Here is a 13,547-nt window from a genome sequence, read left to right on the forward strand (position 1 = left end):
AAATCGAATGCTTTGGTTTCCACACATTACTAGGAGAGTGCTGAAGGAGCATATTGGCAGATAAGTAAAGATTTGATAAGAAATATTTAAAGTCACACGCTTTAGGTAAAAAAAATACTTCAGTCTATTTTGCATTCAATTTTAAGATTCTTGGTTGCATCTTTGCATTCTTCCTTCATCTCCTACACACACACCTACAAACAAATATGCATATAACATGTGTAGATATGTACGTTATCTTCTCCGCCAAGATGTGCGTCGGCTGTGCTCTTGCGTGTAGCTACTTCCATCTTCTTGGTCTAAACGCTGTTAGCGTGCTGTGACACATGTCGGATTAGTTGTTGGCACAGGATAACATGCTCATCATGTCAGGCGGCTCAAATTTCCTTCTCATGGTAACAAAATTAATAACAGGAATATGACAGTTGATGCTTTTAAAATGTGGCTGCAACTCAAGAAGTTAGTCGAACTCTTAGAGCTTGTACTCGCAATATGACAGCTAGTTTGCCATAGATATTTGGTATTGATATTCATAAGAAGAGGAGAGAATTTAAGAATCGAGATAACTGCAATTTCTTATAGCTTTACTCTGAAATATATAAGAGAAGTTCAGTTCAGTTAAAAGAACTTCAAGAAAGCTTCGAAATAGAAGAGTGAATATGTTAAGGAAATCTTCCAAGAATTCAATAAAATATTCTTCACATTTTAATAATGTCACAAATCCTATTGACAACCCATTTCTTTAAGTTTTGAAACTATTTTTTTCAGCTCTGTTAACAGATAGTAAGTCTTAACACATTTTCGAGTTTGTCTAACCAATATCGAATACATTAAAGGCTAGAAGTCTATTTAAGTAGCTACTAGCTTATGCCCGGTATTCTTCTGGGACTATATTAACTTTTCGTTGTGGTTGTAATATCATAGAATATTCCCTTTCTGACGTTCCAGTTTTTATATAAGTGTAGAGCCGACTTTAGAAGGAACTTTCGGAACTTATATTAAGGGTACATCATTTATGTAATTTTTTGGGTTTTTTTTCTCTATAATAAATATGTTTTCAAAAGTATAGTGGAACCTGTCTAAGCTGGACACCTGCGGTTCAGCACTTTTTGTCCAATTTGAGCGAGTGTCCAAATTATAAGGGTGTGCAACTTCACAGGTTTTACTGTATTTTAACCACAGCGCCACCTATCGTGTGCTTTTCCTGAATTATTCGTATACCTTATATAAGTATTAATATTAAAATAAATAATATCAAGCATTCATATACGAAATTTGTCTCATCATTTCATCATTTCTCTCCCCACAGATCCTGCACAATTTTAGACATAAATGTAAATGTAAGAATCCAGACCTCTTGAGCAATAAAACATCAACGAAGCATCGTATACTTATACATATATTTAACGTCGCACTGTCGAAATACCGTTATAAATTTACAAGCATCAGACATGAAACTGCATAAAATCAGTTATTTCATGCGAATGAAATGAATCATTTAAGCGAAACGAAAATCCACAGCAGCAGCACTTGGTCCCGTTCACATGGTGGTGGTCGTTTGTGCACCACAATTGCCAGCCGCTACGAAATTGTCACGTGTTTTATTGTGACCGATGGTGGTTGCCACAATTGAGGCGTTTTCTCGCACATCGTAATGCAACATTGGAGTGGAATTGCCAAAACGTGCAATAGATACGTTGTGTCGCCACGCCCCCACTACCACTAGATGCAGTGGAAGAAGAAGTTTACTCGATTGAAAGCAGCTACAGGAAATTCGCGTGCGCGAAGAATGCTTTGTTGTGGACGAAGAAAGGTGAGTGACAGAACGATTTTCAATAAATATTTGTTTTAAGTTTGAGAGTTATTCTGAAATAATTTTTTGCTTTTGTATTTTGAAAGAGTGTGTTTAATAGGCACGCGCGATTTCTCGGAAGACAAGCAAAATATATAAGAAGAATCTTAAACTCTTGAGTTTTTTCGAAATCCAACCAAAATATACAGGAGAATCCTAAACTCTTGGGATTTGTCGAAAGCCAGTCAAGACTCAAGAACTCAAGAATTTGAGATTCTTCTTGTATATTTCGGTAAAATAAAAAAAAACTTTGGTCCTCTGATAGAACTATGCCTATCCGCTTAATTTTTGGTGAATCTTTGAGCTTAGTGTTCATTGAAGCTGGCTATTTGCAGCTTAATATGTTGTAAATTGGTCTACAATTTGAGAAAGCTTTTTAAATTATTTCAAATTGACCAATTGTATGATATTTAACACACTCGTTTGTTTCCATTCATATATTTGGTACATATGAACCTTCATTCCAGTAATTGGTATTTTATGATAGTCATATGTTCTAATATATGGAATAACTGTATACGTATACGAATGTAGACGAGCAAAAACAGTACCCTGTAGGAACGGAAATTTTCTTGAACAACGAGCTTTTTATCGAGCTTTCGAAAGCTTTTAATGAAGACTTTCTAACAATTATTACCACACCAAGATAATACAATTCAACATATTTACTTTTGATTATTTAAAGCTTTCACAGAGCTTTTTAAAAGGTATTTAAGCTTCAACTTTGTTCTTATAGAACAACTTTTCAAATTCCGATTGCAACCGATCGTAGAAAATGATTCACTAATATGTTGCCCATTCAAGGATAGAGCTTTGAGTGGAACCGGATCTTTTAATTTAAGCTTTCAACCAAGATGAAATGAATTCATCAAAATAGAGAAATTTAAAATGCTATCGTTTCATTTAAAAACGCAAGTACTACCCAGTGCAACTTGCAAATTAAATGTGATCCTGCAGGGCAACTGTAAAATGCAATCCATGTGGGCTAGAATTGTTAGGCAAAGGAGAGAACATGCAAATATCTACATACATATGTAAAGGGTGATTTTTTAAGAGCTTGATAACTTTTTTTAAAAAAAAAAACGCATAAAATTTGCAAAATCTCATCGGTTCTTTATTTGAAACGTTAGATTGGTTCATGACATTTACTTTTTGAAGATAATTTCATTTAAATGTTGACCGCGGCTGCGTCTTAGGTGGTCCATTCGGAAAGTCCAATTTTGGGCAACTTTTTCGAGCATTTCGGCCGGAATAGCCCGAATTTCTTCGGAAATGTTGTCTTCCAAAGCTGGAATAGTTGCTGGCTTATTTCTGTAGACTTTAGACTTGACGTAGCCCCACAAAAAATAGTCTAAAGGCGTTAAATCGCATGATCTTGGTGGCCAACTTACGGGTCCATTTCTTGAGATGAATTGTTCTCCGAAGTTTTCCCTCAAAATGGCCATAGAATCGCGAGCTGTGTGGCATGTAGCGCCATCTTGTTGAAACCACATGTCAACCAAGTTCAGTTCTTCCATTTTTGGCAACAAAAAGTTTGTTAGCATCGAACGATAGCGATCGCCATTCACCGTAACGTTGCGTCCAACAGCATCTTTGAAAAAATACGGTCCAATGATTCCACCAGCGTACAAACCACACCAAACAGTGCATTTTTCGGGATGCATGGGCAGTTCTTGAACGGCTTCTGGTTGCTCTTCACCCCAAATGCGGCAATTTTGCTTATTTACGTAGCCATTCAACCAGAAATGAGCCTCATCGCTGAACAAAATTTGTCGATAAACACATTTCGAACCGAACACTGATTTTGGTAATAAAATTCAATGATTTGCAAGCGTTGCTCGTTAGTAAGTCTATTCATGATGAAATGTCAAAGCATACTGAGCATCTTTCTCTTTGACACCATGTCTGAAATCCCACGTGATCTGTCAAATACTAATGCATGAAAATCCTAACCTCAAAAAAATCACCCGTTATATATTGTTGTGTGAGGGCATGTGTGTCTAAAATTAGCAGAAATATGAAGCTTCAAATTATTATGTTCCCTCCGCCCTCTTGTGCGAGTACTCGTATGTGCATAGCCACACACAACGGTATTTAAGAATTTGGCACATGGCCAGCAGTTAGTCGGTTGCCAAATTATTTAGGTATTGTGTTGCACTAATAAGTATTAATAACACAGTAAGCGTATGCTACTCGGAAGATATTTGCAAAGATTTGTGTGAATCAAAAGTGAGAAGAATGTTGCGTGAACTGGAATTTTACACATTTTAAGGAAATTTTAGTTATTTGTTATACACTAGTGGTTATATTTGTTGCTATGAGTTCACTTAGGCACATATAACTAGTATAAGATAAGATACACAGCATATCAGAAAGTGTGCTAGGCAGTTTTTCCAAAAATTTATTCTTTTAAGTTCATAGTTTTTTATTGTGAGATTAAGTATTATTTTTTATGTAACCGTTTTGAGATTGAATCGTGTCAGTAACCTAAGTAGATACGTAGGTATAGTGAATGTCGGTCGACGCACCTAGGTCTTTAGGAAGCCCATTGTGAAACCACTGGGACAGCTCTCATGTCCTCTCTGAACCACTCTATGATCTTGATAAAGCTAGATAATGCAAAACGTTTAATCGGTGGAATTATCTTCAAGGAAACCGTAACCACTAGTAGCGATTGTTTTCCTATACAATGCCTTGTATTACAGTCTCTTCTTCAACTACTTCTTGGCAGTTCCTTCAGTAGTCATTGTATGATATCCCCGGTATATAGGCGTGTCTTCCAGTCAGACAGTGACCTGTTAGCACACTTAGCACTTAGAGTTCTTATGTCAATCCTTTTAAGTTTCAATAGTCGGCAAGTATGTACAGCCCTTATTCCATTCACTTCACTTTTGTCTGCTTGTTGAGCAAATCAGGGATTGTTTTCATCGGGGCTCAGCCAAATCTATGACATATTTATTAATTAAATTATTTATTAATTTAAGTCTCTCATTCGCTCTCCCTTGGAATATAATGGTAAGGTTGTGCCTAATCTGGCTTGTTTATTTGCTTCACCTTTACCTGGATTATCACTGTGTTCAAGAACTTATTCCAGGATTATTGTGAAAGTGATCTGCATCTTTGTTCAATTTAAAAGATTTCTTTTAAGTTTTTGTCAATAAATTATTATTTTTTATGACTCGCAATACCAGATTTACTAGTACTTTAACAACTCTCAATATATTGAAAGCACAGTTTCAGTTTTGTGAACCTCAATGGGTCATCTAGTATTAGTTAAGGTTTAAGAAATTACAAAATATATTTTTTAAATGAGAAGGAAAAGCGTTCAACTCTATATATTTACCGATGGTAGATCGAAATTTGAAATATTTTCTGGGTTTTATAGAATTTTTCCAATAACTCCAAATCAGAGCATTTGTCTTTGGAATTTTCACAAAATAATTTTTAGTTATTTCCATTTAAAATTGAATATTAAATCAAGCAATTTTTATTTACTGGTTCAACAGTATGTAAATTTTGATTTTCGAAACATTTCAATGCATATGTCTATAGTGAAGTGGTATACGCATAACCGCTTGTGTGCGAATAAATAGGCCTGGAAGAGATCTATTGCATATATAAGTAATATATGAGTTTGTGTGAATATTGCACAATGCGCTGCGGACCAACTCCATTGTTGGTTTGCCTTGATTTGGTAGCTCGGGAATTGTGGTGGCGGCCACTGGAGAGGCTTTGTATTGTACAATAAAAGCAACATTTACCCATAATATATACAACCGATACATAATATATGGACTCGTAGCGGATATGCACCATGTATGCCCTTTCATTACTAGAAATGTAAGAGGGTTGCCACATGCCATTATATTTGTACAGCGTATATAAGTATTACAGCCATGGGTCGCATGTGCTCACAGTATGGCCATAAATTTAGATATTCGCCTGAATATCAATAAACTATAATTGCAGGATTTTGACTTATGTGCTCCGGTTAGAGTGCCGGGAACGCCTATGTGGAAGAATTATGTATGAAAGAGTTGCGTGCCTTATATTGCATAATAAGTTTCCTGTGTGGTGCTACTAAGGGTTAATGATGATCGGTGTATCATATATTTGATTTCTAAAGGACTGGGATTTCAAATAGAAATAAATTGTGTGAATTCTAACCCAATTTGGAGATTTTTAGCTTACCGAAATTTACAGATGCGTTCGCAGTTCACAGCAATTGTTCATCACAGCAGTAGTGGGTTTAAATAATAAAACTTTGTTTACAATATTATTTCGCCGCAATTTTTATTGCATTCTCTTTTTGTTTTTTTTTTTTTGGTTTTTTGAGTTAATAAAAGTGCCTTTCCAAACTGAATTGTCCACAAATAACGACAACAATATAAAAGCACGAGCACAAACAAGTCGCTACAAAGTATGCGAGCAGCCGCTTTCCAAGCTTACTACCAATACGGTTTGCGCTCTCCAAAGGCAAGCTTACGTCTGTTGCCGCTGCATCGTGTGTAAACAAAATTGAATTTGCCATGTTATAAACTGAGTTCGAGGCAAAATTAATTTGTTTATAAAAGTTTTGCACTCAAATTCAAGTTGCTGCGCGAAATTGCGATAGAACAGCATGCAACTCGTCGTCGCTTTCGTTCGTTTGACGTTTTTTTTTTCGCGTTGCACACGCTCTTAAAATAAAAATAAAACAGCTGATTCTGAGCTGCATTTTCTGGAATCAGGAAACTGTTAGGCTGGCGAGTTATGGCTTTGTACAAAGTGGTATTGAGTTTTATTTTTTTGGAAGTAATTCGCAACACAATTGAACACAAAAGGTAGTGATTTGTGTTTTCTATACTTCATTAATTGTATTAATGTAAATACAACACTGCTGCTGTCAAATAACAGCTGTAATTTGACTACTGTCAAATTTAAACGAATTTTAATCAAGAAGTATAAATTTTGTTGAAGAAGTGCTTTGGGGGAATATCGTGTACCTTTCCTTGGTAAGTCTCAAATAAATCTAACCAAGAGAAGACTTGCTAAGAACTGACGCGTGTTCTTATAAACAATTAAGTCCATCGAGTTGTCGTCGAACCACCGTGAATGCCCCCTTAGCATTTTGGAGATCCTACAATTGAAAGATGATAGGCGTCCTAATTGTGTTGATCTGTCAGCGTTTTGGAAGCCATATTTGTCTATCTGCCCGTTGTCAGACCTTTATGGGACTATCCACTTGCGGTATGACATTAATGTGGTTCTAATTAAATTGAAATCACCAATTCTAAATATCATTATCATATTTTATCTTGACATAATCTTTTATCCTTGGTTAGATAAGGATGGTTCTATTCGGACCATGTAAAGAGAGCTCGTTTGGTAAAGTTTCCAAAAAGAGAGTTATTTCTTTCGATGTTCTCTTGTAGCAACAAGACCATAGATTCTGGAGATCAAACCTATCACATTAGCTGGATTCCTTTATTATTGGGATATACCTCTTTGCTATGAGAAGTACTTCACAGAAGAATGTACAGCCTTCCCTGATCTTATTGTAATGAAGTGCTAGGCTGTCATATGATAATACGGACATATAGGTGTGTTCAACAAATAACGGTAGAGTTTTGGAGAGTACAAGTCCATGATTTAGTTTGAGAATAAATATATTTTTCAAAAAAACAAAATTCCCACACTTCATATAAATAAGCGACTGCCCCATTTTTAACGCAATAACTCGGATTTCTTGAAGTTAAATTAGTATTAATATTTTTTTTTTGATTCCCTTATTTTTTAATGTTCTTTCTTAGTTTAATATCTGAGTAACTTTTTAAAGAGCTGGTTATAGTATCTCTGTACTGGTGACATTACAACTACTCGAAGGTCTCATGTAATTGTACGAGGTGGCCACTCTATGTACCTTGGTCGAGGTGCGAGAGCGTGTGAATTCGAGTACATCGCCATTATCGTGTGAACTTTAAATTATCAAAATTTCACAAATTTCACAAACTTTGCCCATTTAGTGTGTACGTCTGTCCTTTTTGGAGTGCCTGTGCGTTTCGACACTTGGCCTCGTTTGTGTAATGAAATTCGAGGTGCTAGCACTTGCCGCTTGAATAGTTAGAAGTACTGTCTCGGCGCTTTGATGTGATTGTTGTTGGCGTTTTGTCGTAATTATCAGTAATAAACGGCACTAATTTCCACACACCTGCGCCATTGTGCCATTTGCCGTTTGCCATTTGTCGGCTGTCGTCTTTCACATTTACCTTAACTTGTCGCCTCCACTGGCTCCTAGTGCACACTGCCACAAGTTATGAATAGTTTTTAAATAATATTCGTATTTTACGTAACAAAAGTTTTTGTTTTTGTTTTTGGTCGATTTTTTGGGGTGTTTTTGTTTTCGTAAACCCAAAACTGCTTGCAAAACTTTTTCCTTTTTCTTGCTGCTGCTCTTCAGTTTGCACGATTGTATGAGTTAGGTTTACCACGAGGGTGGTTCGATAGATTCTTTTGTAGAAAGAAAGCAAGTTCTCTTGATGAAGCTCACTGGTTCTTCATCGATTTTTTCGGCTGGAAACAATAGAGGTTTTGACTTTTTCTTGTTCTCAGTGGAGTTTTGATTCTCGGTCGTTCAGTTCTCCACTTTATTATAGGAATTCTGTAGACACTTTGCAGCGCGACATCTGTCAACTCGTTACAATATCAACGGTATTTCTTGCTATCATTACGAACGATCAGTCGTGCTGCTTTTAATACTTCTTTAACCGCCCTCGTACATCTCATATTTTATGTGTTCCTTTCAATTTTATTTTGCGCAACCGAAAACCGCACGACTTTCCCATTTGGGACCCATTGTTGTGCCACTTTGATGTAACTTTAAGTTGCGAAATAATGGAGATGTACAAAGCCGGCTGACTGCTCGAGTGCGGCGTTGCTGATAACTTCGTGTAGGTAAAAATTCTCATTCGAGTATCGGTGCCGGCCTTGTTGTTTGACTTGACTAAAGTTTCGCCAACTTTTGCATCCAAACGAAAGTTTTGAAAACGTTTAGCACTCGTCTCGTATCGCAGCCTCCGCTACACTGTATACTTCACTCGATACTCATATCAGCACCAGACGGCGATTCATTGCTCTTTGCATTGCATAGAATGCTCTCTAAAATGATTTTGCTGATGTCAGTCTTGCCGATACTACCAATAAGCACATAAGTTGTTGTTGCTTTTTTTGCTATTAAAATGATTTTTTCTTGGTTTTTTTTTTCGCTCGCAAATATCAACGTTTAGTTGTGAATGATACTAGAGACAGCAGTGCGGCGTTTAAACGTGTCTTCGCATATAAATTTCCCACTTTGCATTCAATAGTAGTAGCGCGCTGCAACTACAACAACCACAACAATATGTTATCCTTTGTCGCACGCTCTCTGCTCTTCTTATTTGCATTTCCTGTTGCCGTGGTTACTTATCGAGTGCAGACTACGTTGTGGACGGAACTATGAACAGAGAATTTTATAGAATTTTTTAGTTATAAATAAGTTTTTATCTCGTTTGTTTTTGTTGTTATTTTTATATACTCGTACCATTAGAAATAAATTAAAATCAAATTTTTTAATATTTTTTATTTTAAAGTAATTTTTTTCGTACTTTACTGAAAGCATTAAAATGTTACTCATACGCCGTGTGTTGGTCAACTCACTGTAATTACTTACAATACTATTACTAGCTCTGTGCTTATAAATAGCATTTTTCAATATTATCTGTCATCTAATTCTTCATTTACATTTAGTGCTTTCAATGAAGGTTTTGCTTGCATTGATAATGGTGTTGCTCTGCAACACTTCTGAAAACAATTTCTATCACCGACATTAATATACATATATGAGAAAGTTTTTTACTTTGTTGTATTATTTGTCCTATAAATAATAATAAAAATGATTAGCTACTATTTCATATTATACCAACATTTTCTATTGTTCCACACTGCAAGGAATGCTATAGAAACTCGTATCTAGGAGTATGTGGTTATAACAGCGATTGGATTGATTATTGTCCATTTTTCTGTATTCATACTTTGTATTCGTATTTTTTTAAATCGTAAAATCCATAACTAACGCAAACATAGAACATAAATAGTGCTCAATATGTGTTGAATGAGCGTTGTTCATTGAAATTCCGATTCATTATATGGACGTTGTTGACAATTTTTTGTACTTCGTAATGAAAAGTAACTGAGAATAGAACTTAGTCTAGTCCTCATACCACTTATTATTAAAATAATTTTTTGCTAACTCTAGGTATTACTTTTACGCCTGTTCGGTTACACTCGAACTTAGCCCTTCCTTATTTGTTATATTTAATATATGCATCTAGGGTAATTCATTGACCCCTAACAAATTAAAATACCACTCCAACCGTTTAAAAAAATGTCAGACATCATTTGCCTTAAATTAAAACAAACTTAGCCTCAGACCACTAAAACTGAAAAATAAAATCTGACCTCACATACTTCCCCAAATTAATGTCACGTTTGTTTACATTTTGATCAGGGTCTGGTCAGCTTTGACCAGAATTTGTTTACATTTTGGTCGAGATAAATGAACTTTGTCCCGGGTTTGTGTGCATTTTGAGTGGTCTCTTAGAATAAGGCTACTTTACATAAAGGGTGATTTTTTAAGAGCTTGATAACTTTTTTAAAAAAAAAAAACGCATAAAATTTGCAAAATCTCATCGGTTCTTTATTTGAAACGTTAGATTGGTTCATGACATTTACTTTTTGAAGATAATTTCATTTAAATGTTGACCGCGGCTGCGTCTTAGGTGGTCCATTCGGAAAGTCCAATTTTGGGCAACTTTTTCGAGCATTTCGGCCGGAATGGCCCGAATTTCTTCGGAAATGTTGTCTTCCAAAGCTGGAATAGTTGCTGGCTTATTTCTGTAGACTTTAGACTTGACGTAGCCCCACAAAAAATAGTCTAAAGGCGTTAAATCGCATGATCTTGGTGGCCAACTTACGGGTCCATTTCTTGAGATGAATTGTTCTCCGAAGTTTTCCCTCAAAATGGCCATAGAATCGCGAGCTGTGTGGCATGTAGCGCCATCTTGTTGAAACCACATGTCAACCAAGTTCAGTTCTTCCATTTTTGGCAACAAAAAGTTTGTTAGCATCGAACGATAGCGATCGCCATTCACCGTAACGTTGCGTCCAACAGCATCTTTGAAAAAATACGGTCCAATGATTCCACCAGCGTACAAACCACACCAAACAGTGCATTTTTCGGGATGCATGGGCAGTTCTTGAACGGCTTCTGGTTGCTCTTCACCCCAAATGCGGCAATTTTGCTTATTTACGTAGCCATTCAACCAGAAATGAGCCTCATCGCTGAACAAAATTTGTCGATAAACACATTTCGAACCGAACACTGATTTTGGTAATAAAATTCAATAATTTGCAAGCGTTGCTCGTTAGTAAGTCTATTCATGATGAAATGTCAAAGCATACTGAGCATCTTTCTCTTTGACACCATGTCTGAAATCCCACGTGATCTGTCAAATACTAATGCATGAAAATCCTAACCTCAAAAAAATCACCCGTTAAAATTACCGTAAATTACTTTACAGGTCACGCGAGTTCAGATTAGGTTACGTTGGAGAAGTCACTTGGTCCATGTAGTGTCAGGGTTGTCTATAATGTAAAGCGTAACGAGAGGTAAGGTTTGTTTACAGTTTGTGACATCACATGAGGTCAGATTTGTTTATATTTTTAGGAACCAAGTCATGTTGGGTTTGTTAACATTTTAAAGAGTCGCGTGAGCTCATGTTTGTTGGCACTTTGAGGCGTCACTTGAGCTCAGATTTGCTTTTATTTCGATGGTAATAAAATTGTTAACATTTTGAGGGGCCATGTAAAATAATTTCTTTTTATATAAGGGGTCACTATGAGGCAAAGTTTATTTACCTATTGAGATGTCACTGGTCTGAAGTCTGGTACATTTGCGTTTTGAGGGCCACTTGAAGTATAATTTAGAGTTAACATTTGAGGAGATTGCGATTTTTTTTTCGTGAGGGATTACAAGAGTCCTAACGTGTCATGAAGTCCGGTTGGTTTGCATGGTTTGTACTTGTAAACTGGGTCTTCCAATTATTTCTCTAATGACGTCACAAATTAATTGGTTTTTCTGGCAAACCAATTTGAAATGTATCGGAATGAAACTGACGCCACATTTATTTTCATCATTCCTGCAACTTTTAAAATTTTGGCTCCCCCAGTCAGGGTAATTATTTTAATATAATATTTGATAGATTGATGGAGTATAAACGAAAATTGTAGAGGTGAAGAAATTTAGTGCAAAAGCAACAGGGAGGCTAAAAACAATATCGGCCGACGAGCTGGAAGAAGGAATGCAAAATTTTGTTATAAAGAATTAGAAAGTAAGCGCTCACAAGGCGCTATAGTTTATAGACATATATGTACATATTATATAGTCTGTGGTTAAAACTGAAAGAAAAGAAATTACAATGGAACAACGGGCAGCTGTTCTTTTCATTCCACACAAGTTGTTAAATTCAATGGCCATTTCGTACGAATGTAGAGAAATAGATACAATTTTGAAATTATTTATGATTTTATGTTCATAATGTAATATTCGTCTATATATCATACGGTGAAGACATTTGTCTTTGTATGCTGTCAGAGCAGCATGAAAGATATGGGCAAAACAATTCGAGTGGAAAACTGATTGTGAGAGAAATGTTCGCTACGATTCTTAGAAAAAGGATACAAGTGACCAAATGCGCCTGGTTATCAAATATTTATGGTCTTAAATTGTGTAAATGTTCATGTTGCTATGTGAAGACTTACAAAGAAAATATATAGTGAAGGAGGTAGAGCTATTTTTGGCTCATACTAGGACAATTTTTATTTTATGAAACTATGAAAATATAAAAGAATAAGTGTGGGGATTATCACACTTCAAGCTTCAATTTTCCAACATCAAGTTGATAGCTGCAGCAACAAAATTTGTGTGACGCAATAATGAAAAAATGACAATCACGAATATAGACACACATATCCAGACATGCATACATACATACACGTATGGTGGAACATTATCGACCAACACAACACCGAAAATAGCCGAGTTCACAAATATTTGATGACTCCGACAATGATTGTGACTCTGCTTTTGTTTTATTGTTGTTAAAAATAATTTATTTTCGTATCGTGACAAGGGTAAAAGACATCTCCGTCCGCTGTTGAAATTGCGTCAGTAGTATTGGTGTTGTCATATTGCACTAAATTGTAATCACGTATTTCGTCGGTATTTGCATACGTCTCAAGGCGAAATTGACAATCAAATATTTTACGTGATAATTGTACATATATACATATGGTACACGAGTTTGTATATTATGTAGTATATGTGCATATGCACTAGTCATAGCAGAAACGCTAATGGCAATTGCTATATGTATATATTGCATGGATATATAGGAAATACTTAGACGGGTTCCCATGGAGATTTAAACCTCTGATTAGATTTAGCTCAAACAATTTTCAGAATGTGCAAAAAAAAATAAAATTTGATATTGATCAATAATATTGATCACTTAAAATTTTTTACTTTAAGTAGAATCATCAATAATATTTTTCAATAAAAATAATATTGATCGCTTAAAACTCTAAAATGACAGATTTAAGTTGAATCATCAATAATATT

The 13,547-nt window shown here is 35.6% G+C and overlaps 1 protein-coding gene across 4 annotated transcripts in view; it reads left to right on the forward strand.

Moving 5' to 3' along the window:
* LOC105220227 (rho GTPase-activating protein 100F) overlaps positions 1-13,547 on the forward strand; it is a 71,385-nt gene that overhangs the window by 10,914 nt on the left and 46,924 nt on the right. For all 4 annotated transcript variants that reach the window (XM_011196662.3, XM_029045310.2, XM_029045314.2 and 1 more), the window contains exon 2: positions 1,310-1,813. In XM_011196662.3, coding sequence (XP_011194964.2) covers positions 1,727-1,813 — 87 coding nt within the window. In that variant the 5' untranslated portion in view covers positions 1,310-1,726. The remainder of the gene's footprint in view (positions 1-1,309; positions 1,814-13,547) is intronic.

The sequence above is a fragment of the Zeugodacus cucurbitae genome, chromosome 2, assembly GCF_028554725.1.
Source record: "Zeugodacus cucurbitae isolate PBARC_wt_2022May chromosome 2, idZeuCucr1.2, whole genome shotgun sequence".
NCBI classification, from domain to species: domain Eukaryota; kingdom Metazoa; phylum Arthropoda; class Insecta; order Diptera; family Tephritidae; genus Zeugodacus; species Zeugodacus cucurbitae.